Consider the following 20,176-nt stretch of genomic DNA (forward strand, 5'->3'; position numbering starts at 1 on the left):
TTGGAGAACAAAAGTTGGATACGATAGGCCATAGGACTTTGTACAGGAAAGAAAGAGTATAACATGGCTCTCCTTGGATGGACGCCAGAGCCTTCTCTCGCCCCCTTTTTTTTTTTTTTTTTTTTTTCTTTTTTTGCCAAGGAAAGCTAAAAAGCAGGCTAGTTATGATATGAACATTCTTGAGTGTCTGTCCCTGGTAGCGCCTTAAGCAAAGAGCTTTTTTTTTTATTCTCGGTCCTTCGCTGCCACACTGTTCTGTCCGCATGTCTCAGAACAAGGGACTCTTAACCAAAGCTGGCAGGAGGATCCTTTTCCCCCTACCTGGGTTGCATCAGTGCCGAGTGTCGTGCCTTGAGAAAAGGAAAGTATCCAAGGCAGTACAAGGTTTGTATGAGCAAGAGGTGATCGTGATAGAAGGAAAAAGGCCCAATGTTTCGGTAGCCTGGTAAGCGCTACTTTTTTTTTTTTTTTTTTTAGCGCTGTCTTTCTCACATTTTTGCTGTGCATTTTCCGGGGGGGAGATGATGTCAGGGCGCCAAGCCCGAAAACCCAATCTTGGCCTTGGGTCGGCTCATGTGATTGACCGTTGCGCACCTACTTTACTTCAACTTCAACTGCTCGTCATTCCTCTTCATTCATTTCCCTTCTTTTCATTCCTTATTTCGACAACCACCACCACCACTGCCAGACCTCTTTTACAAACAAGACCGGACAGAAAGAAATAAAAAGCCATGGTTACCTTCACAGGCTCGGATATCGTCCTCTTCGTCATCGGCTTCTTCCTCCCGCCCCTTGTAAGCTCAGCTCAGCTCAGCTCAGCTCCCCCCTGTCGAGCACTGATATGATATACTTGGTGGCAACAGCATTTCTTGACAGTATTTCTGCCCAGCTTCGATCCTGACTGACCACTGCCTTCTGTTTGTTCTTCTATGGTGTCTCTAGGCCGGTAATTTAAAGTTGTTGTTGTTGCTGTCATTCTTTCCCGCGCCCAGCAATGTTATTCGGTCGTTTGCACTGTTTTGTGGGAGTAACGGAGGGGTCTCATTATGGCTCCTATGTAGGAGCGTAGGAGTCGGGTGAGCAGTTCCGCTGACCAACATGTCATCATTATATCCTTTTTTTTTTTTTTTTTTTTTTTTTTTTCCCACTTTTTATCCTCTCAGTTCTGTTCAAGGATGGATGCGGATGCGCCTTTCTCATCAAGTAAGTCGAATAATAAACCCCCAGACCCGTGGTTCTAGTTTCAATTTGCTTCAACATTTGCTTTTCATGCGCATTACGCTGCAACACACACTCTCTCCCCCTCCTCCTTATCGTGCCCACCTTTTTTTTTTTTTTTCTTTTTTCTTTCTTTTTTTTTTTTTCTTGTTTGTCCCCGTGGGATCCGTGCGATACGCACTCAAAACTTGCTTACACCCTTTTTTTTGTTTTTTGTTTTTTTTTTTTCCCTTTTTGTTCGAAATAGCGTCTGCCTGACAATCCTCGGCCACATCCCGGGTGTGATCCACGCCTGGTGGGTCATCTACTCGAGCCGCGAAGACCCTCGGGCACAGCGGTACCAGAATCCAAGGGCCCATATCCGTTACCAGGACCAGCAACGGTCATATGCGAATGTCGCGGCTTTACCCCCACCTTCGGGTAAGGCGACCGCGCCGGGTCTGATTCATCAGCACCCCTCTCAGCAGAACGTCCAGTATCAGTATCAGCAACAGCAACAGCAACAGCAACACCAGCATTACACGACGTCCACAGGGACAGCAGTGGCGGGTGGTTCGGGACCGGTGTACACGACTCATACGACACAGTATGCTGGAGCCCCTGCAGGAGGAGTACCCGTCGATTCCAAGGATCCCAACTATAGGGCTCCTCCTCCACCTTATTGAGGCTACTCATAGAAGACTGGAGAAGACGGGGATGGATGAGTGAACATAATTTGTATGATATAGGCGCGGGCGCGTGAAGCCCGTCAATACCTCAAAAAATGGAATATGTATTTCTCATGCAAAGAATAAAAGAGAGTTCATTTGTCTACATAGACTACTGCAGGTGATTGATTTTCTACGAGAGGGCGAGAAGCGCTTACAGTAGTTGAGTTTGCTTACAAAAATGTTTTATTTAAAAATACAACGGAAAATGAATCCGTAAAGGTAAAAGAATATAACAAAAAATACACAAAGCGCGTCCTTCAGATGCATCGCGCACACGCGCTCCTTTTTAGAGACGCAGCTCATCGACCTTGGCCTCGAGTCCAGTGCTCGATCCCTTCCTGCTTCCTTTACCACTGCTCGCCGCAAGGATAGCCTCCTCAACCGGTCGGATCACCAGATCGGGGTAATGCTGTCCCTTCATCTTGTTCAACGTCTCCTGAGCCTTGCTCATCATTCCGTTCTCGAGATACGCCGTGACCATGCTCTGGTACGTCGAGGGCTCCTTCACAATCTGCCCATTGCCCTTCTTCTGACCCGCAGCAGCATGGCCCGCAGCCGACGAGGAGGCCTCATAAGGATCAACCATCGCCTCAAAGATCTTCTCAGCCTTGCGGATATCCTTCTCCAGGCCGTATCCACGAATCAAAGTGTTCTCAATGTACGCACTCGAGGGCTGACCAGACTTGAGCAGCTCATCGCGCACAGCAATCGCGCGCGAGATCTGGTTGTTGGTGATGAAGGATTCGATCAAGGACTGGTAGGCTGGGCCCTTGGGGACAATACCAGAGGCGCGCATGTTGTTGAAGACCGTCTCCGCAGTGCTAACATCCCCGTGCTCGACGCCGTAGGCATGAATCAGTGCTCCGTAATGGGCCTCGGACGCACGGACAGGACCACGCTTCAAGGATTGGATCAGACGGTTGGCTTCTGTGAGGTCATAGGGCTGGATGCACGCAAAGGCCTCAATCAACAACGTATACGTGTGTTCCGTAGGGACAAGTCGACGCTGGAGCATGTCCTCATAGTACATCAATGCCGCCTGACGGTCCTTCTTCTGGCGGACATAGAACTGAATCATGGCGTTGTGGGGCCCATGGCGGGCATGGTAGTTCGTTGCCGAGATCATCTCCTGGAACAGGTTCTTGGCCATGTCCTCCGATCCAACACGGGTGCAGGCGCTGATCAGGGTGCCGTATGTGATCGCGTTTGGGCGGATGTTCTGCTGGACCATCTCCTCATAGACCTCGAGGACACGCTCGATCTTGCGACCTCGCGACAGCTTGCCGATCACGACATTGTAGAAGAAAATATTGGGCTTGATTCGGTGGCGCTTGACCTCCTCCAGGATCCTAAGCGCATCGTGGGCCTCATCCACAGCTCCCGTGGTCGTGGCAATCAACAAGGTTGCGTATCCGGTAGCATCGGGGAACTGACCCAACTTCACGATATCGTCATAGTTCCTCTTGGCATTCGACATGTCTCCCAAAGTTGCGTTCGCAACCAGCATGGCGTTGTAGACCTCATATTCTGCGGCCCGTTTCTGAGCCTCGTCTGTGATTGAGTGCAGGGACTGGTGAGCGAGCTGGAAGAGTTGCTGGTAATCCGTGGTGCGTTCCTTCTCGCGCTTGGCACAGACCTGGATTGTATCTGCAATTGCCTGTGCGGAAGGGAGCTGGTTCTGGCTGATCATCTTGTTAATGCTCTCGAGAGCCACGGCGGCGTAGCCGAATCTGCAGGCACGGATGATGGCCTCCGAGGGATCGTTGGCTCCATTCCGGAGGGTCGACTGAGTGCTGGTGTTGGGCGCCTTGTATGTCGAAGTGCTGGACGTGCTGCTGGTACGTGAGTGGGCTGCTGATGAAGTGGTCGATGAGGGGGCGGAAGAAACATAGCCGAGCGAAGACATCTCCTGCTCCATGTCCTGTGGCATGGTGGGCTTGTATCCGGGATAGATCTCCTGAACGGCAGTGTCCCAGGCGAGCTGACCGGTATAGTCGTTCAACTTCATGAACGAAAGCGAGACTCTCGAGCAGATTTCCTGACTGGGGATGATGTTCATTTCCTTGGCGTCCAAGAGAATCTCGATCAGGTGCTTATAGCGGTTGTTGGTTTTGAGCGAGGACTGGAGGGTGAGCAAAGTCTCGATGTCGGAAGAGTTGACGACCGTTTTGACAGCATCGAGTCCCTCTGTGCTCTTGATCTGGCGGTAAAATTGCAGAGCTCCATCCGCGAATCCTGAGGAAGCCAACAATCCATGTCTAAAGAAAGGAAAGGAAAGGAAAGGAAAGGAAAGCGGGGGTAAATCATTAGTATCTTGTTTCTTTTCCGTCAAATTCCATCCAAAGGCCGTTGCAATGCCTTCGAAGCGTCCTTACCTATCGAGGAGCTTGGCAAGAGAGAGTGCTTGCGGGAAATCGCTGCTGTGATTCGCAATGTCCTTGGCCAAGGAGGAGTAGGTGTTCATCTGAGCAGCAGACAGGGTCCTGCCCTGGCTTTTGTGACAATCCACCAGCATGGAAAGCGCCCTTTCAGCATCCTGTGGGCTGTTCATGTCCAGGAACTGTGCCACGATCCTTGAGGAAAGAGCCGAGTCCGCATAGAGCCCCTCATGGTGCATTTCCTGGAGGTACGAAAAGACTGTGCGAGCATCCTGTCCATTCATGGCATCCCATGCGTCCCTAGAGACCTGACTGTACTTTGGGACTGCAGATTTACTGTTGTTGTTGGGTTTGCCGAATTCCTTGCGGAAATTAACGTTGGCCGCCAACGGACCCTGAAATCGCTGATGGTGTGCCGGAAACGGAAGTGCTCCGAGATGTGCGGTCGAATAGGGCGGATAGGACTGGAACTGGTGTGCGCCCGTGAGATGGGTCGCTGCAGCATTGTTGTTGTTGTTCTCGCGGTTGGCCTGGGAGGAGGAGAAAGAACGGACAGTGTTGGGGGTGTTCGCAGAGACGTTTCCTCCCTGGGCGGCCGTGCGCTGTGAGAGATTGAGGACCGAGTTCTTGGTATTGGCCAGAGGCATAAGCTGGCGAGAGACACCCTGGCGGGTGATGTTACCGAGCAAGGCGGTGGTCTTGAGGTTGATCATCTTGGTATATTGGCCTCTGTGTGTGGGCTTGTTCTTGTGTTTGGAATGGCTGGTATCTTGGCTTGGTCGTCAAAGAAAGAAGCAGAAAATGAGGGATTGGAGAGAGTGAGTGAGAGAGGGGGGGGGAAATCGTAACAATAAGAGGATCGTTAGAGAGGGAGTGTTGGATGGAGTTGAGTTGAGTCGAGTCGAGTCGAGTTGAGCTGAGTTGAGCGAGTGAAGAAGAAGAAGAAGAAGAAGAAGAAGAAGTGGAGAGAAGACGAGGGAAAGAGAGAAGGTATAAAAGTACGTCCACAGAAACGATGCGTGCGCGTGGCAGCCAGAAGGAAGCCGATGGAAGCTACAGCGCCCTGTTCGTTTTTGGTGGCACCCCCGTCCCAGAAAGGAAATTCTCCCTGCAAATCTGCTTGCTTCCCTGGGGAGCAAGTCACCCGCCTTCCCTTCCATGTCCCTCCGCGCTCTCCGGATGGGAACGGCACTCGCGCGGAATGAGACACCGCATGCAATTACAAGTGGGAAACCTTATTTGTCCGCTGGAATAGGAAAGCCCGAGTTGCTCCCTAATTGCACACACAACACACAACAAAAGCTCAGCAGCAACACGAGCCATGGGGCAGCATGTCGCATGCAGCATGATATGATCAACCGTGCTCCTCCCTCTCTTTTTCTCCCTCATTGTTTCTCATCGATGAATTGATTATTGGATGGCTCTCTTGCTTGCTTACTTATTTGCTTAATCGCTTGCTTGCCATTGCGGCAGCAGCATGGGGTGAGAGCCGGTTGTGCACACCACTCTTGTTCCTGAATTGGCACCTGTCATCCGAAACACAGCCAAGCCCAAATGTGAGACACTCATCCAGTCCAAAAATACCACTCCCCCACTCGCCCTATCGTATGTATATCATAATGCCTCGTTCGCCTCGTCCTAGTCCCCACCATTCGTTCCCATCGCCATCGCCGCCGCCATAAGAGCACCGCATCCCCAATTTATGCACTCATTGATCTGAATCGGTCTTAATTTGCAGGTATGGTCATGAGTGCAGGATCGGCGCAAAGTGAAGGCGACCAAGCGGATGGGTCGTCTTGGCAATATGAACCGAACAAATGGCCTGACAATTCGCAGACTTGGACGACGATCATATGTTATCGAAGGAAGGGCCGCATCAGTGCATGCCGTGAAGAGGACGACTGGCTACGCCCAATTGACAATCGGCGGGAGGGCAGAAATATCCACGCCTCCAAACCTTTGCCGGTACTGGCTTCGCTCACTTGTCAATCTCTCAATCCTTTAAGCTCGCAATGCCTACCTAGATCCTATCCTATCTTCTATCTGATCCATTTACATAGATTAGGTTGCCTTGGCCATTATCATATCCACGTCTGCTACATGTGTTCAGTAGGGCCCCATCCTCCCCCCCCCCCAAAAAAAAAAAAAAAAAAAAAAAAAAATGCGAATGCAGGGGCGAGCCATGTCCAGTCGCGTCCATATCAATAACTCTTACCTCATTCCTTGCTCATGCCGTCTACATCCGAATTGCAGCAGGTACTTTTCTTGTATCTGTCAAGAAAACTCCTTAATTCGCACGTACCCTTGATCTTGTTCTTTCTACATACTGAAGCAGCAGCCTGTTTCAGCAAACAGAAGTTGCTTCGCAGATGGCCCAGATAAGCGGTGGTTTAAATGGTTGGACGGTCAGCGAGCGCACAGCCTGGAGCATTTTCTGGCTCGGGTCTTTTTTTCTCTTTTTTCTTTTTTCTTTTTTCTTTTTGTTCTGGATCACATAAGAAAGAAGCGGAGCCCACTGGGTTGCCTGCGGGATCTGAGAATAAACATTTTGTGGGCATGGCACTCCGACAATTGTTACGTAGGATTTGAGAGGAGTCATGGACTCATGTCATGGTACTGTATCCAATTGCTGTACCGAAAAGGAAAGAGTGACTAATCTGCGTGCAAGGGCTCAGGCAAAGGACACGATAACGCAGGAGCGAACGTGGGGTCGAAAAAAAAAAGAGTTTTCGTTTTTATCTTTTTCCAAACAGGCACTGGCCAGTGTAAAAAAGCATCCACAGCCACGCGTCATAGCTTAATGTCTATTCCTGTTCCACACTCTTGGGCCTGCCTGCAAAAGCTTCTTGTTTCTGAACACATCTGTCAGAGCAACCAATGATCCACAACGTCTTTCGACTTTATTTTTATTTTTTTATTTTTATTTTTGCATGGCAAGATAAAGATACCACAGACCCATTGCATACTATACCTAGGGATCCATGACCGCAACTAGCGCTGCATACATTCGCGGGCTGTATCTTCGTAGAATAAGAAGAGGCTGTCTTTTTCTTTTTTTGTGTCCAGAATATGATTCCGTAGCATTCCCCCAGGATGGGCGGTGCAAATGGTTCTCTTCTCTCTCTATTCTTGGGCAAAGAACCAAGTGCATGCGATACCAGCACGCATATGTCCTTTTCATGTGTCATTCTTCGTACGACTGGCCTGTGGATGCACGCTAGCGAAAAGGTTCGATACTTAAAAACGAAAAAAAAAAAAAAAAAAATGCTGGGTTGTCTGTGGAAGCTGTGTTGCGGCATTTTTATTCAGGTGCAGCGTAGCGCGATGGTACAGTGCCACAGCAGCTGGTTGCCTGCAATGGAGAGAGAAAGAAGAAGAAGAAGAAAAAGAGAGCATGACAGAGCTAGAGAGATAAGAAATCGCCGCCTAGTCGATGTATACAGGATGTGTGATCCCCTTGCTCCAGGGGGAGGGGGTACAGAGTGCCTGGTCAGTTAGAAGAGGGATTGCTACGGCAGCGCTGTGTAAATGACCAAGATCCCTTGCGCCCTATACCTTATTTGGGGAAGAAGGTTGACTCATTTGGCATTTACTTATCTTCGCCCTACGTCCCTGTTCATACAGACCAGCATATAAAACTCGGATCGATCGTATCCCTCCTACTTCTCCCCACTCCACCTTGACCTGCTTGCCCCTGCCTAAAGTCCTTCCCCCCCCCTTTGCCCCTTGCGCTCAACCGCCGGACCCTTCCCTCGTCTCCAATTGCACACACCCCACTCTCCGCCCTCAGACTTCAACAGCTGCACCCTCCCAACTCTTCCATTTGCATTCAACAAACCCATTCCAACACAACAGGCTCCTCATTCAAAACAACAATGCCTTCCATGACTCCCTCCCCCCTCAGACGATCCCTCCCTCCCCACATGGAGCTTGAATCCCGTGCCAACAATGCCACTGCAGCAGACAGCAGCTTTGGTGCCCAGAAGCCATGGCTGGTCCAGAAATTCGGCGGCACCAGCATTGGAAAATTTATCGAGAACATCACAGGCACCATTGTGCAGTAAGTCATATTTGAATCCTTCTGAGGCAGCAGACATTTTTTTGCTTTTCTTCCCGGAGAGTGGCCTTTGAAGGTGCGGCGTGTGTGTGTATGTGAGCGTGTGCGAGTGTGCTCGGACGATCTTTGCTTCCTTCCTTATCAGACCCGCTAATCTTTCTGCACAAACCGATTTTATTTTCTTTTCAATTAAATAGATCGTATCTCCCGACGAATCGAGTCGTCGTCGTTTGCTCTGCACGGAGCAGCGAGAGCAAGTCCCTCGGCACCACGAATCGGTAAACAAAACAAATCCCTTTTCTTTTTCTTTTTCTTTATCTATCGACCCTGAGTCCTCTTCGCCCATTGGTTCATCTCGTCCAGCGGACTCACTCAACGGATATGACGCCGCTCTTTGTTCTTCTTACAATAATAGATTGCTGAGGGCTGCTGCCTCAGCAATGGTCCCTGGATCGATTGAGTATATCGAGACTGTCAAGGAGATCCGGCTCGACCATCTGGACGCTGCGCAAAAGCACATCACCAACCCAGACATCCTTAAGCAAGTACAGGGCGACGTCAACCAAGACTGCGATCGTCTGCAGTCGTTCTTGGAGGCAGCTCAGGTAAGGAAAGAAGGACCTTCAAGTCGTTTTTTTTGTTGGATGAAACATACCTGGGACAAGAAACCCGAGTTCTATTGATTGATTAACCTGGCTATTTTTTTGTTTTTATCTTTTTTTTTTTTTTTTTTTTTTTTTTTTTCGTAGATCATCGAGGAGATTTCACCAAGGTCAAAGGACATTATCATGGCAGTTGGTGAAAAGCTCTCGTGCAGAATCGTCGCTGGTCTGCTGGAGGACCGCGGCGTACCCACGGAATTCGTGAATCTGGAGAATGTTATCGACGCAGTCTTTGATGTTAATTGTCTGGATCAGAACTTTTACGACTATCTGTCGCGTGCATTTGCGGCTGCAGTATCCAAGTGCGGCGATCGTGTTCCAGTCGTCACCGGTAAGCTTCTCGTTTTTTTTTTTTTTTTTTCTTTCTTTTTTCTTCGCCTTGCATTGCGTGTGAGGGGGATGATCGCGGGGAAGAAAGTTTTCTGCAATCAAGGTTCATGGCATGGCATGAAAATTTCTACTGCGCCTAAAAGTTCCGATGGCTCATTATACTTTATCTCTCGCTTTTTTTTTTTTTTTTTGCGTGCAACCAAAGGTTTCTTTGGCTCAGTACCTGGTAGTCTGTTGACGAGCATTGGTCGCGGTTACACGGATTTGGCGGCTGCTCTGATTGCAGTCGGTCTTGACGCTGAAGAACTTCAGGTCTGGAAGGAGGTCGACGGTATCTTCACAGCAGACCCTCGAAAGGTCAAGGACGCTCGAATGCTCAACATCATCACCCCGGAAGAGGCCTCAGAATTGACGTATTACGGCTCCGAGGTCATCCACCCCTTCACGATGGAACAGGTCATTCGTGCACAGATCCCTATCCGTATCAAGAACGTGATGAACCCACGCGGCGCGGGCACCATCATCTTCCCGGACCAGCCCTCGGGCATATGCTCCCCCAACGGCAGGAATACGCCTCCACCATCGTCCAAGGTCCTGTTAGAGAACGGTTATCAATTAGATCTGTCACGGCGGCATCCCACGGCTGTGACGATCAAGGACAATGTATGGGTCCTCAACATCCATTCAAATCGCAAGTCGGTCTCGCACGGCTTCTTTGCTCAGATCTTCAGTACGCTCGACAGGTTCGGTATCGCTGTCGATCTGATTTCGACGTCGGAGGTCCACATCTCGATGGCGCTGGGCGCTAACGTGATCGAGGCCGAGATGGAGAAGGCAATGGAGGCACTGCGGTCGCTGGGCGCGGTCAGTGTGATGAAGGAAATGGCGATTCTGTCACTGGTCGGCAAGCAGATGAAGAACATGGTCGGTATCTCGGGCCAGATGTTCACGACGCTCGCCAACGCCGGCATCAACATTGAGATGATCTCACAGGGTGCCTCCGAGATCAATATCTCGTGTGTGATCCTGGAACGGCAGGCCATCCAGGCCCTGAACGTGATCCATGCTGAGCTGTTGAGCAACGTCGGCAAATACTCCGAGGTCCCAGAAGAGGCTGTGGCGATCTAGAGAGGACGACATTGTCTGCGGGTTTTTCTAGACGACATCGTCTTTTTTCTCTCTCCTTCTATATATCTATCAGTCTTTTTTTTTTTTTTTTTTTTTTTTGGAATATACAGTTTTATTCGTCCTTCCTCGTCCCTCTGTTCATATCCCATCGAATAAAACTATCCAGCGTATTTGAAACACAATCTTGTTGATGCAAGGCTGGATGCCTGTTTATCAGATAGAGTGGTATTAACACCGATGATGGTTATGCATGGTGGAAAAAAGTGTTTGCGCTACGGGCTATTTAAATGACCATTGCCCCGCTCCCCTCTTGGCCTCTACTCTTTCGTCTCTGCTTATTCAGTCATTTCCAAAGACAGTAATGGATACCGCCAGCACTCACCGCTCTCGTCCTTCAACCGCCAAGGACACCGTTGATCCCTCCACACCCGTCATCCCCATGCCGGGCAATCCCTCTGACCCTTCAAAGAAGAAGAAGAAGAGGCACGACAAGGACAAAGATGGGGACGATGACGATGACGACAAGCACCGTCACCACGGTGACCGCAACAAGTTACTCGAGTGTGCGCTGGCACGTCGATACGAGGAGCTCGAGAGTCTGAACCAGGCATTTGAGGATGCGATCCAGGGCAAGAAGCCATTGGATCCACCGACGCATTACTCGACGTCGGTACAGCGGGCCTGGCTGAATTCGGTGGATCCGCATGATTACCGCGCGCGTCTGGAGCAGTTGATTGACCAGGCCGAGATCAGACTGGAGAAGTTGGAGGAGAGACTTTGATAAAAAAAAAAACCCCCCTCCGGACAGACCATTTTTTGTAAGATGCTGGGTGGCCCTTTGCCCCCCCCTTTTTTTTTACAATGAAATAAAATAGCTTACCCGGATTCTCGAAACCTTTCTGTCGTGACGAAATGGATTAGTTCGCAAGGGAAATTTCCCGTTAGCATGGGAGATATTGAATTGTTTACTCACGGATTCCAATTTGAAATGCTCGTTCAAGCACAGCATTCCCTATTTTGGATGTAGACTTGTTTGTGTGTAGCCATGTCTTGAGGTCAATTAGTGATTACGTCGTAAAAAAAAAAAAAAAAAAAAAAAAAAAACCAGTTAGAGCAATGGGTCCATACTATTCATGAGGCAGTGGAAGCTGTGTCGAAGGAACGAGTTTTTTTATTTTATTTTTATTATTAATCTTTTTTTTTTTCTAAAACCGTCCTCGCCTATGCTGCATCGGCACTATCGTGCAAGAGCACGAACTCACGAGTACTGGCGCCAAACTTGATCACATCCGACAGCTTGAGCTCGTAGTACCGCGTTGGTGGGATCTGCGTTCCATTCACGAATGTCCCGTTTGCAGACTCCAAGTCGATGATGAAAGGCCTATGGGACCAGCGAAGAAATAAATAAAAAAAACGATGTCAGAAGACTCGCAAAAGATCAGTATCTGAAAGTGATAGTGTTTTGAAAACCCAAAGTGCCGCCAGAGTTCAATGACATTTACTTTGTCCTCCTGGAGGCCTGGCCAAGAGCATCTGTTTCCACGATCTGGCGGAATTGGATGACAGCGTGTTGTTTGGAGCAGGAGGGATGGTCAATAGGGATATCGACGACCTAGGGATTCGAGGCAGAAGAATACAGTACGTCAAAGATGGAACATCTAGATGCGACTTGGGCTGAAGAGTGACGCCGTCCTCTAGATAACCGCACTTACATTACGATCGCGTCCAAATAAGAATGCGCTCTGTCGATGGATATGAAGCAGATCTAGAGCGAAAAACCAAAAATATAAGCCTGTCAGTCTCTCCATCGCTTGTGCAAAATACCATAGCGCGCACTGTCTCCAAAATCCCATTCTTCATCGATCCCTGTTACTGCCTTACCAATCTCTTTATCGCCCTTGAACACATATAGCCTCCATCGCTGCTTCGGTTTCCTGGCCTCTGGCGGTTCGTTATACTTCAATAATGTCCCGTTCGCCGTCGTGTTTGTCTCTGCTGCCAGTGCGCCCGATAGTCCAAAGTTCGGCTTCTCCTTGTCCTCCTCTGCAATCTTAGGCTTCTTGGCGCTCTCAGCCTCTTCTTCTGCCTGTATCTGTGCGCCCCATACCTCTGGCCCTCCTGGTTTACCGCTGCCGCCACGAAAGGTTGATTCGTGCTTGGGTCCACCGCCACGGCCTCCACGGCCACCCCCGCGACCGCCACGACCGCCATGACCGCCGTTGTGCCCACCTCCTCTGCCGCCGCGGTCTCCTCCTTGATTATCCTGTCCGCGGCTGTAGCTCCCTCGATCTCGATCTCTATCGTCTCGTCTACGAGGCGATCTTGAGCGCGAGCGGGAGTATGATCTGCGGAAGTGTCCTCGATCTCGGTCTCGGGGCGCAGGAGACCTGGAGCGTGACGGCGAGCGACGTTGTCTGGGTGATCGTGATCGGGACTGAGATCTGGTACTGCGTCTAGGCGACCTGGAACATCTTCTAAAGTCAGAGTCTTTTCGGGGACGATAAGGTGATCGTGATCGCGACCGAGACCGTGAAGGCGAGCGCTTGCGCCGTGCTGGATCGATGTCCATCGACTTTACATCATCCTTGGGATGGGTTGTTCCTGGTGCTGCCGAGTCGGACATGTGATGAAATTGAAGAGTTTGCTTCGATCGCGTGGTGATGGGGGTGGATGCTGGTGGCAGTTTGAAGAGGGGGAGCACTGCATCCAGTTGGAGTGTTGCACTGTACGTGAAGTAAGGTGTCAAATCAAAAATAAAATAAAAAAGAGTACGTGAGCCAAGTGAAGGCCACAATATTTTACACACACTTTTCAGCTGCGCGCATTCCAGAACACCGTATCACCCACCCAACTCTCCCCGCCATTTAATCCTTCCTCGTGGCAATGCCTCTCCTGAAGAAGGTGCACGGACCATGGGCCCATTCGGATCCATCATCCCCTCCTCTGCCCAAACCTCTCCACGCACTCTCCACAGGACCACTTTCCCTGTCCCCCCTCCGCAGCAGTACCAGTAGTGTCATGACCAGCACCTCGCAACCACCCCACCTCCTCTTCCAGATCCCCGAACTCGTCTCTTTAATCCTCGCATTCCTTTCCCCATACACGCTCCGGCACAGCACAAGCCTCGTCTGCCGCCAATGGCGCACGTTGTCGCTTGAATCCTCCGCACTTCCGCCCCTGAGAGCCGTATGGACCACAGCAATGGCACCTCACGAGGCCCAGGCGGCACTGATGACCGATAACATATTGGAGAGATGTGGGTGCCTGTGTATCAGGGGAGACCCGAAGAGGAGCTGGAATCCATATGGCCCGAACTCGAAGGAGGAGAAGCAAAAGTCATGGGAAACATTCATGAAGGCGCTCGAAGCGCTCGGTCGTTCAGAGGAAGGCAAATTCAGTACCAGCAGAGCCACGAGGCCTAGTCGGAAGTTACGGATAACGCAATTGATCATCCAGGGCGACATACCGATCGCAACCCGCGTGGAGCCCTTGCTCGCTGGCTCGCCGCTACTGGCAACGACGTTGACGCACATAAGGGTCGAGCACTTCATGGCGGAGCCTGTCCTCGAGATTGACGAGGTCCTCAATGTTTGCAGAAACTTGGTGGACCTATATTTAGAGTCCCCTGGGCGTGAAGGGGATTTCAACAATACTGTCCCGGTCGAGCTACTCATGCATCCATACAGCATCCTTTGGTCCGCTCATACAAATGCGTCCAGGCATCAGCTAAAGCTTCGCAGCTTCGTCGCCAAGGGTTTCCGGATCATGCTCCCTGTTATCGAGGCAATCGTGCGCCGTAGCCCCATGATCACAGCCCTCGAGATTGTATCGGCCTTTGGGGCAGAACGAGTAAATTTGCAAGGGGGTGGTGGGTTCAAACTGGTGCCGTTTGATCTCCCATTGTTGTTCAGAACGATGGCTGCTTCGCTTCCGATGGTGCGGCATATTCATGTCTCGTTCTCGAACCTTTCCATGTCAACCAACGACGCGAGGGTCTTTCGCGAATGCTTCGGAGGCGCCAAGTCTTGGTCCCTGAATGGGGCCATTCTCTCTTCAGATAGCCTTTCCACCCTCCTCTCGGCTCCGCCCACGTTACCACATCCTCCAGACGATGCTGGATTGTACTCATGCCTAACCAGCCTCGAGATCCTCTCTACATCCACCACGCCGTCTCTCTCTAGTGCCCTTCACGCCTATCTAGTATCCCCGTCCGCCCGCTCACTCCTCCATCTTGTAGCTCCCCATATTCCCTACGCGGTTGACTACTTTAATCCACATCTGCTTCACACCCATCGTCTCTGGACTTGCCGATCTCTCAGAACCCTCCGACTTCATATCCATATAAACCTCAACGCCCCCAACACAACACTGCCATCTTACACCGAATGGTCCGCTCGCACCCTATGGGGATACCTAACGCGTCTACTCCCCCGGCTCTGCGACCTAACGATCCACCATCCACGGATGATTTACGCCCTCGAAGGCGGATTATGTCTTTTGAGGCGCACGCGCTTCCTGGAACACATCAACCTCTCTTCTGAAACGAAAGTCACGCTAGAGGAACGCGACCTCGCCTGGCTGATCAAACACCCAACCAGGGCCCAGAAGATTAAGCGCCACTTGTGGGTCGCGAAACTCAAGACCAAGGCCCGTTTTCCAAGTAGTGGGGATGACAGTAGTGGCAGTAGGAGGGATTGGGACCTAGGAGCGATTGCGCAGGAACTTTGTCTGGATTCAATGGGTTCGCTCCAGGATGTGCTGGACTGTCTAGAAGACGGCGACAAAGATGGTGAAAGCGACCAGGGCTGCCTGCCGTACCTCGAGTCACTGGTCATAGAACAGACAGGCAATGGTGCTTATCAAGGCAACACAAAGACAAAAGTCGAGACAGCATTCCTCATGAAGACCCTCCGATCGGGGGTTTCCTTTCGTTTGGAGGCCTAATAAGCACACACTTGTCAATAAAGCGGTGAATGCTCTCTGTAGCTATTTCAACATTGGTATCGAACAAATCAGCGTCGTAATAAGAAGATGCTCCCCCGATCCTTTATTCAGTCCATGAAAATGTATACAGCAAAAACAAAGGGAATCGGGCTATGCATGCTCTAAGAATTGGATGCGTCCTCGCTTAGACCAGACGACCAGCAGCATACTCCTGTAGATCATAAAGAGTAGCTTGGATTGTCTTGCCATCAAACTGGCGACCCTGCAACTGTGCAGCTGCTGAGCGTGCATCTAAGCATGCAGAAAATAAACGCGATTGCATTAAAGCCAAGTTCTCCAGCATCAATCATTACACTCAACGCACGGACATGACAAAATAATTTTTTAGCGCACTTACCAATGGGCGACATGAACTGGATAAAAATGCGCAATATGCCATCGGTCAACGGCAAGAGCTGCACCTTCACAACAGGACCATACTTACTGCATTCTTCCCTAAACTCCTCCTCAAGCTGATCGTCCACATCCGCAGGCGTTGCACTGTACTGTAACCGCACCACCGTTGGCTGCACTACATCCACCACCGTCGCTGTCGCAGGCGGAACAATGCCTCCACTTCGTGCAAGACTTTGCATCACCATGTACCTTTGGTTGCCGCTAATGCTCATATTCTCTTCAGACGCTACAGACTCCCTGTCGCCGTTCATTCCAGCTGAATGGCCCATTGCCACAAGCCTCTGTGCTGTTGATGCTGCAGTAGCAGTAGCCCTTGCGATCACTAATAGCAAATAAAAGTAGAATAGTTTAGTCGTATAGTCCACATTCAGTATCATACACAGAGATATGCAATAATTTTCGTCCATCTGGCGGATAAATAACACACTCTACTTACTGGCAGGGTTCACAGAGGAGACAGGTGTAGCTGCGGGAACTGTCCGGGCTTGAGCAGTGGGTTGTACGGCGGTAGTGCCAACTGGCATGAAGTCAAGGGCATCCATGCCCTCCGGAAGTGGTCCTCCAATGAGTGCTCTGCATACACCCATAGGCATATCTAACAACATGAAACCCTTCATTGAGTCTACCAGCGTGTCAATGTTGGTCCCAGACTTGAATTGCACATATCTATAAGATCAGAATGGATAAATATCCAGCATTCATTAGTCCAAGTCTATGCCTTTCTCGTCGGTCCTTGTATGTCCATGTCAGAGTTCATACATCCCAGCGATCTCCAATGTTGCATCCACAAGAAAGGGATAAGGATAAAGGAGATAAGAGAATTAAAAAGAAAAGAGACATAGGCATGATGAGTCTCTGACAATACTTCGTATGGTCTCATCATCAGTCCTTCGGGCATCCTGTGAAGACGACACCCGGGAGTCCCATGGGGATCGATCAGTATTCGCGGGCTAGGCAACTGCAGTGTGCAGGTCGATCGACAACTCACATGCACTGCCAGGAAATGGCATGTGTTCGTATCCGCCGTACAGGGGCGAATGATACATAGCGAGGTCATTAAAAAAAAAAAAAAATACAGAAGGAAGTAGAAAGGCAATAGTAGAGCAAAAAGAGGGAATGTGTTGGTAGAAGAATGAGCATTCGCATCATCACCACAAGAACAATCTGCCCCAGGTCATCTTCATATACGCGAGTATCCGGAAGTTCCATGATAAAGAGGGAAAGGGAGAGATCGCGATCCGCATTGATGTTATTGCATCTGGTGATAATATCCCTGCCGTTGTCCGCAATGACTATTCGCTTACCCATATCCCTTGTGCTTGCGCGTCATTGGGTCGGGCTAGCAAAATGAATCAGAAGAATGTTAGCGATCCAACTAAAATAAGCTACGTCCAGTCTGTGTGCAGAACATAACAGACAGATACGCTTGAAGCACTTGGATCTCCCTTACCCTCAACACGCATTTCTCGACCTCTCCGAACGCTGCAAAGATTCCAGCCAGATCGGTCTCCGAGACCAGTGACCCAATGTTGGCGACATAGACCCTGTTCTCTGGTGGGGATGGCAGATCGTTGACAGCGCTAGCATCGTAATTCTTGGGTCGTCCAATCTTGAGATTCCGTCCTCCGACATCCACGGACTCTGACGCCTCGACTGCTAAAATGGCCGCCTCTGGAAGTTGGTATTCCACGAAACAAAATCCGCGGTGCTTTCCTGTTGCGGGATCGACCTTGAGAACAAGTTCCTTGATGTCTCCGAACCGGCTCAGCTTCTGTCGAACGTCGTCCTCGGTTGCCTCGAAAGAGATTGATCCAACATAGACTCTGCAAAGCGATTTGCGCTGCTCGACCAGATTTGCGACTGCAAGAGAGGGCTCGGGCTCGGCTGCAGAGGTCAAAGCGCCTGATCTTACCAACTAGACAGCAGATGCAGACAAGTGTGGAATTAATTATCAATCCGCCAGTTCGCACTAGTTGTTTCCACAATTTCTGTGCTCCTGAAAAAGTGTGCGTTGACGACGGTACCTCTTCCTGGACCTCTCGTGCATATTGCTTAGCCTTCTCCAGGGCTGATTTCTGTGTTGCAGTGAGTCCTGTTTGTGGGTCCTTTGGCTCTATCATAGATTCTGTGGGGTCTAGAGTCATGGAAGGATGCTTGTGTTAGGGTTGCTTTGATCTCTTACAGGGCATCTCTTCCTTGAACACGCGAGTGATCCATACCCTGTTCTGATGCATCTGATCCCTCCTTGTCCTCTGTGCTGTTGCCATCACCATTACTCGTAGCTACATTGTCCTGCTCCACGCGCTGTTTCTTGGTCGTGCTGTCGGTGTCAACTGATGTTGTGTCAACGAGATCAGTCTCGTCGGCGTTCAAATCCTCATTGGTTCTCTTCAACTTGTTGTGGTCAATGTCTTCCATGGTATATTCTAAATGAGTGTCCTGTGATGGTGATTGCGGTAGTTCCGCTTGTGTTTTGTGTTCGATCGTTTCTTGCTGGATTCGATTGTTGCTCGCCGATCCAAAAAACTGTGGAGAAGTGAAGCACGTTCAAGCCCAAAAAGCGTCCTGTAGAATTGTTCTTGTCTCGAAAGCACGTCACTCACACCCGCACCAAACCTCTATCTCTAATAACTTCATATTGATTCTGCAATGGAGATTGAGGGCTTGTGGCCTTTTCTGAAATGAAAAGGATATGAGGCTACGGTGCGCCATAGACACTCTAACCTCTCCAATTCTTTCCACAACGGCCCGACGCGTCGAGTAAGATATTCTTGGCACACCTTTCCTTACTATCCAAAATGTCTACACATCCCATGGTAGCAAACTGCAAAGTCGCAGACAGAAAACAGCAGTAGTAGCAGCAGCAATAGTAGCGGCAATAGTACGATGGTTTCTGACTCTGTGAGACAAAAAGGAACCCAGAGGCGCAAGCGAACAGCCTTGGGAGGACTGCAGCGACCCGTCGAGCTTAACATGATATGTACACGTGACTCAGCATCTACCAGCATTCTGTGTATTGGATTATTTATGAGGGATAATTAATAAACTACACCCGAACCCATTTGCAAACCAACGATGCAGCGAACAAAGATTCTCGGAGCGACCTTCAGGACCGGTCTCAACCGCTCGCCGCTGATGCAATATGTACGCATATTGTCGCATGCTTGCTTTCTCGTTGCGCCCTGTATTCTTGATGTGGCTGAGGCGATTATCAATGGAGGCAATGCAACTATCAATCTGACCCTTTCAACCTTTCGCCGATATACGATCTGATAGAGGCCGGCTTTCACAATTTACAGAGCATTGGCATTGGATCAGGAGCGAGGATTCAAGAGCAATGTTCTGCAGGTTCGCAAGGGCTTTGTGGTTGATATAAACAACACGCTGTCCGTTGTTCTCAAACGCGAAACATCCGTGGTACGATCTCAATGGCTCAATTATTCAGTTGCTATATAATCAGCTTTGTTCTGGTTGTTCGCAAATGAACATACGGATGATTATCGCCTTAATTAATGAACGGCATGCTCTTTCCTGATTTTTATTGCTATAGATGGGACGCGGCACGTCCACCATCAAGGTGAGAGAACCCAAAGCAATTGACGATCCGGCGGTTGAGACGACAGCATGTGCGATGGTTTGATACGGAAACACGGCTTAGACAAGTCTAACGACCCAAATCGTTATATCAGCTCGACGTACAGGATCTATTGACTGGAACTAAGCACACGGAGCGCTTCCGTTCTGGAGACATGGTCGAGGTTACGGAGTTGGATGATCACACGTGCCAGTTCCTTTACAGAAACGATGGTCAAATTCATCTCATGGATCCTCACTCGTTCGAGATGTACGAAGTGCCAGAATCTGTCCTCGATGGTACGTTCTCAATTGACTTGAATATCATTGTACTTCTTTAATTATTGATTTCTGACTACCGCCTGCTATGCGATTGTTACTTTGTGTTTAGAAAGACAGCTTCAATTGCTCAAGCCGGACATGACTGTGCATCTCTCAATGTTCCAGCCTGACCCCGAAGTCCCCGGAAAGCCCATTTCTATCAAACTGCCAGCGCAGGCTATCTATGAGGTGAAGGAGACTCATGCATCAGCCGCTCAGGCGAACAAGGGCACGGTATACAAGAACGCGGATCTTGAGAACGGGATCAAGGTCCAGGTGCCGGACTTTGTCAACGTTGGCGATAAGGTCGTTGTCGATACCGAGACCGGAAAATATGTTAAACGCGCATGATGGGTCATCACTAGCAATATTTCAGGTGCACACAGCTCAAGCACAGAC

General features: G+C 49.9%; 10 protein-coding genes across 10 annotated transcripts; 6 read left to right on the plus strand and 4 right to left on the minus strand.

Annotated features, from left to right (window-relative positions):
• The first annotated feature begins 619 nt into the window (after nt 1–619).
• On the plus strand, nt 620–2,038 carry BC939DRAFT_443812 (uncharacterized protein). The gene is made up of 4 exons (XM_051554591.1): nt 620–795; nt 822–823; nt 1,163–1,203; nt 1,466–2,038. The coding sequence occupies exons 1-4, from the start codon at nt 732–734 to the stop codon at nt 1,881–1,883; spliced, it is 525 nt and encodes a 174-aa protein (XP_051414788.1). The 5' UTR covers nt 620–731; the 3' UTR covers nt 1,884–2,038.
• Nucleotides 2,039–2,046: 8 nt separating this feature from the next.
• Nucleotides 2,047–5,019, minus strand: BC939DRAFT_526809 (uncharacterized protein; the record flags this gene model as incomplete). The annotated part of the gene is made up of 2 exons (XM_051561385.1): nt 2,047–4,186; nt 4,304–5,019. The coding sequence occupies 2 exons, from the start codon at nt 5,017–5,019 to the stop codon at nt 2,215–2,217; spliced, it is 2,688 nt and encodes an 895-aa protein (XP_051414789.1). The 3' UTR covers nt 2,047–2,214.
• Nucleotides 5,020–5,688: 669 nt separating this feature from the next.
• On the plus strand, nt 5,689–6,796 carry BC939DRAFT_70198 (uncharacterized protein). The gene is made up of 3 exons (XM_051561847.1): nt 5,689–5,862; nt 6,045–6,415; nt 6,560–6,796. The coding sequence occupies exons 2-3, from the start codon at nt 6,047–6,049 to the stop codon at nt 6,686–6,688; spliced, it is 498 nt and encodes a 165-aa protein (XP_051414790.1). The 5' UTR covers nt 5,689–5,862; nt 6,045–6,046; the 3' UTR covers nt 6,689–6,796.
• Nucleotides 6,797–7,985: 1,189 nt separating this feature from the next.
• BC939DRAFT_70154 (uncharacterized protein) lies at nt 7,986–8,815 on the minus strand. The gene has a single exon (XM_051561846.1). The coding sequence runs from the start codon at nt 8,707–8,709 to the stop codon at nt 8,167–8,169; it is 543 nt and encodes a 180-aa protein (XP_051414791.1). The 5' UTR covers nt 8,710–8,815; the 3' UTR covers nt 7,986–8,166.
• Nucleotides 8,619–10,558, plus strand: BC939DRAFT_443830 (Aspartate/glutamate/uridylate kinase). Its single transcript, XM_051554592.1, has 3 exons — nt 8,619–8,968; nt 9,113–9,356; nt 9,561–10,558. The coding sequence occupies exons 1-3, from the start codon at nt 8,804–8,806 to the stop codon at nt 10,481–10,483; spliced, it is 1,332 nt and encodes a 443-aa protein (XP_051414792.1). The 5' UTR covers nt 8,619–8,803; the 3' UTR covers nt 10,484–10,558.
• Nucleotides 10,559–10,610: 52 nt separating this feature from the next.
• On the plus strand, nt 10,611–11,369 carry BC939DRAFT_70279 (uncharacterized protein). The gene has a single exon (XM_051561848.1). The coding sequence runs from the start codon at nt 10,734–10,736 to the stop codon at nt 11,262–11,264; it is 531 nt and encodes a 176-aa protein (XP_051414793.1). The 5' UTR covers nt 10,611–10,733; the 3' UTR covers nt 11,265–11,369.
• A 309-nt stretch (nt 11,370–11,678) lies between these two features.
• On the minus strand, nt 11,679–13,223 carry BC939DRAFT_443832 (SMAD/FHA domain-containing protein). The gene is made up of 4 exons (XM_051554593.1): nt 12,365–13,223; nt 12,196–12,248; nt 11,986–12,095; nt 11,679–11,864 (listed from the first exon to the last, which is right to left on the minus strand). The coding sequence occupies exons 1-4, from the start codon at nt 13,104–13,106 to the stop codon at nt 11,705–11,707; spliced, it is 1,065 nt and encodes a 354-aa protein (XP_051414794.1). The 5' UTR covers nt 13,107–13,223; the 3' UTR covers nt 11,679–11,704.
• Nucleotides 13,224–13,286: 63 nt separating this feature from the next.
• On the plus strand, nt 13,287–15,485 carry BC939DRAFT_443833 (uncharacterized protein). The gene has a single exon (XM_051554594.1). It carries the CDS (start codon nt 13,367–13,369, stop codon nt 15,425–15,427), a length of 2,061 nt encoding a protein of 686 aa, XP_051414795.1. The 5' UTR covers nt 13,287–13,366; the 3' UTR covers nt 15,428–15,485.
• Nucleotides 15,486–18,422, minus strand: BC939DRAFT_443835 (uncharacterized protein). The gene is made up of 7 exons (XM_051554595.1): nt 18,103–18,422; nt 17,908–18,017; nt 17,334–17,798; nt 17,188–17,222; nt 16,320–16,549; nt 15,825–16,205; nt 15,486–15,718 (listed from the first exon to the last, which is right to left on the minus strand). The coding sequence occupies exons 1-7, from the start codon at nt 18,299–18,301 to the stop codon at nt 15,612–15,614; spliced, it is 1,527 nt and encodes a 508-aa protein (XP_051414796.1). The 5' UTR covers nt 18,302–18,422; the 3' UTR covers nt 15,486–15,611.
• A 1,011-nt stretch (nt 18,423–19,433) lies between these two features.
• On the plus strand, nt 19,434–20,128 carry BC939DRAFT_474909 (elongation factor P, C-terminal-domain-containing protein; the record flags this gene model as incomplete). Its single annotated transcript, XM_051558456.1, has 3 exons — nt 19,434–19,460; nt 19,573–19,756; nt 19,848–20,128. 3 exons carry the CDS (start codon nt 19,434–19,436, stop codon nt 20,126–20,128), a joined length of 492 nt encoding a protein of 163 aa, XP_051414797.1.
• Nucleotides 20,129–20,176: the final 48 nt, after the last annotated feature.

This window comes from Gamsiella multidivaricata (assembly GCF_025024155.1).
Source record: "Gamsiella multidivaricata strain RSA 2152 chromosome Unknown BC939scaffold_15, whole genome shotgun sequence".
Taxonomy (NCBI): domain Eukaryota; kingdom Fungi; phylum Mortierellomycota; class Mortierellomycetes; order Mortierellales; family Mortierellaceae; genus Gamsiella; species Gamsiella multidivaricata.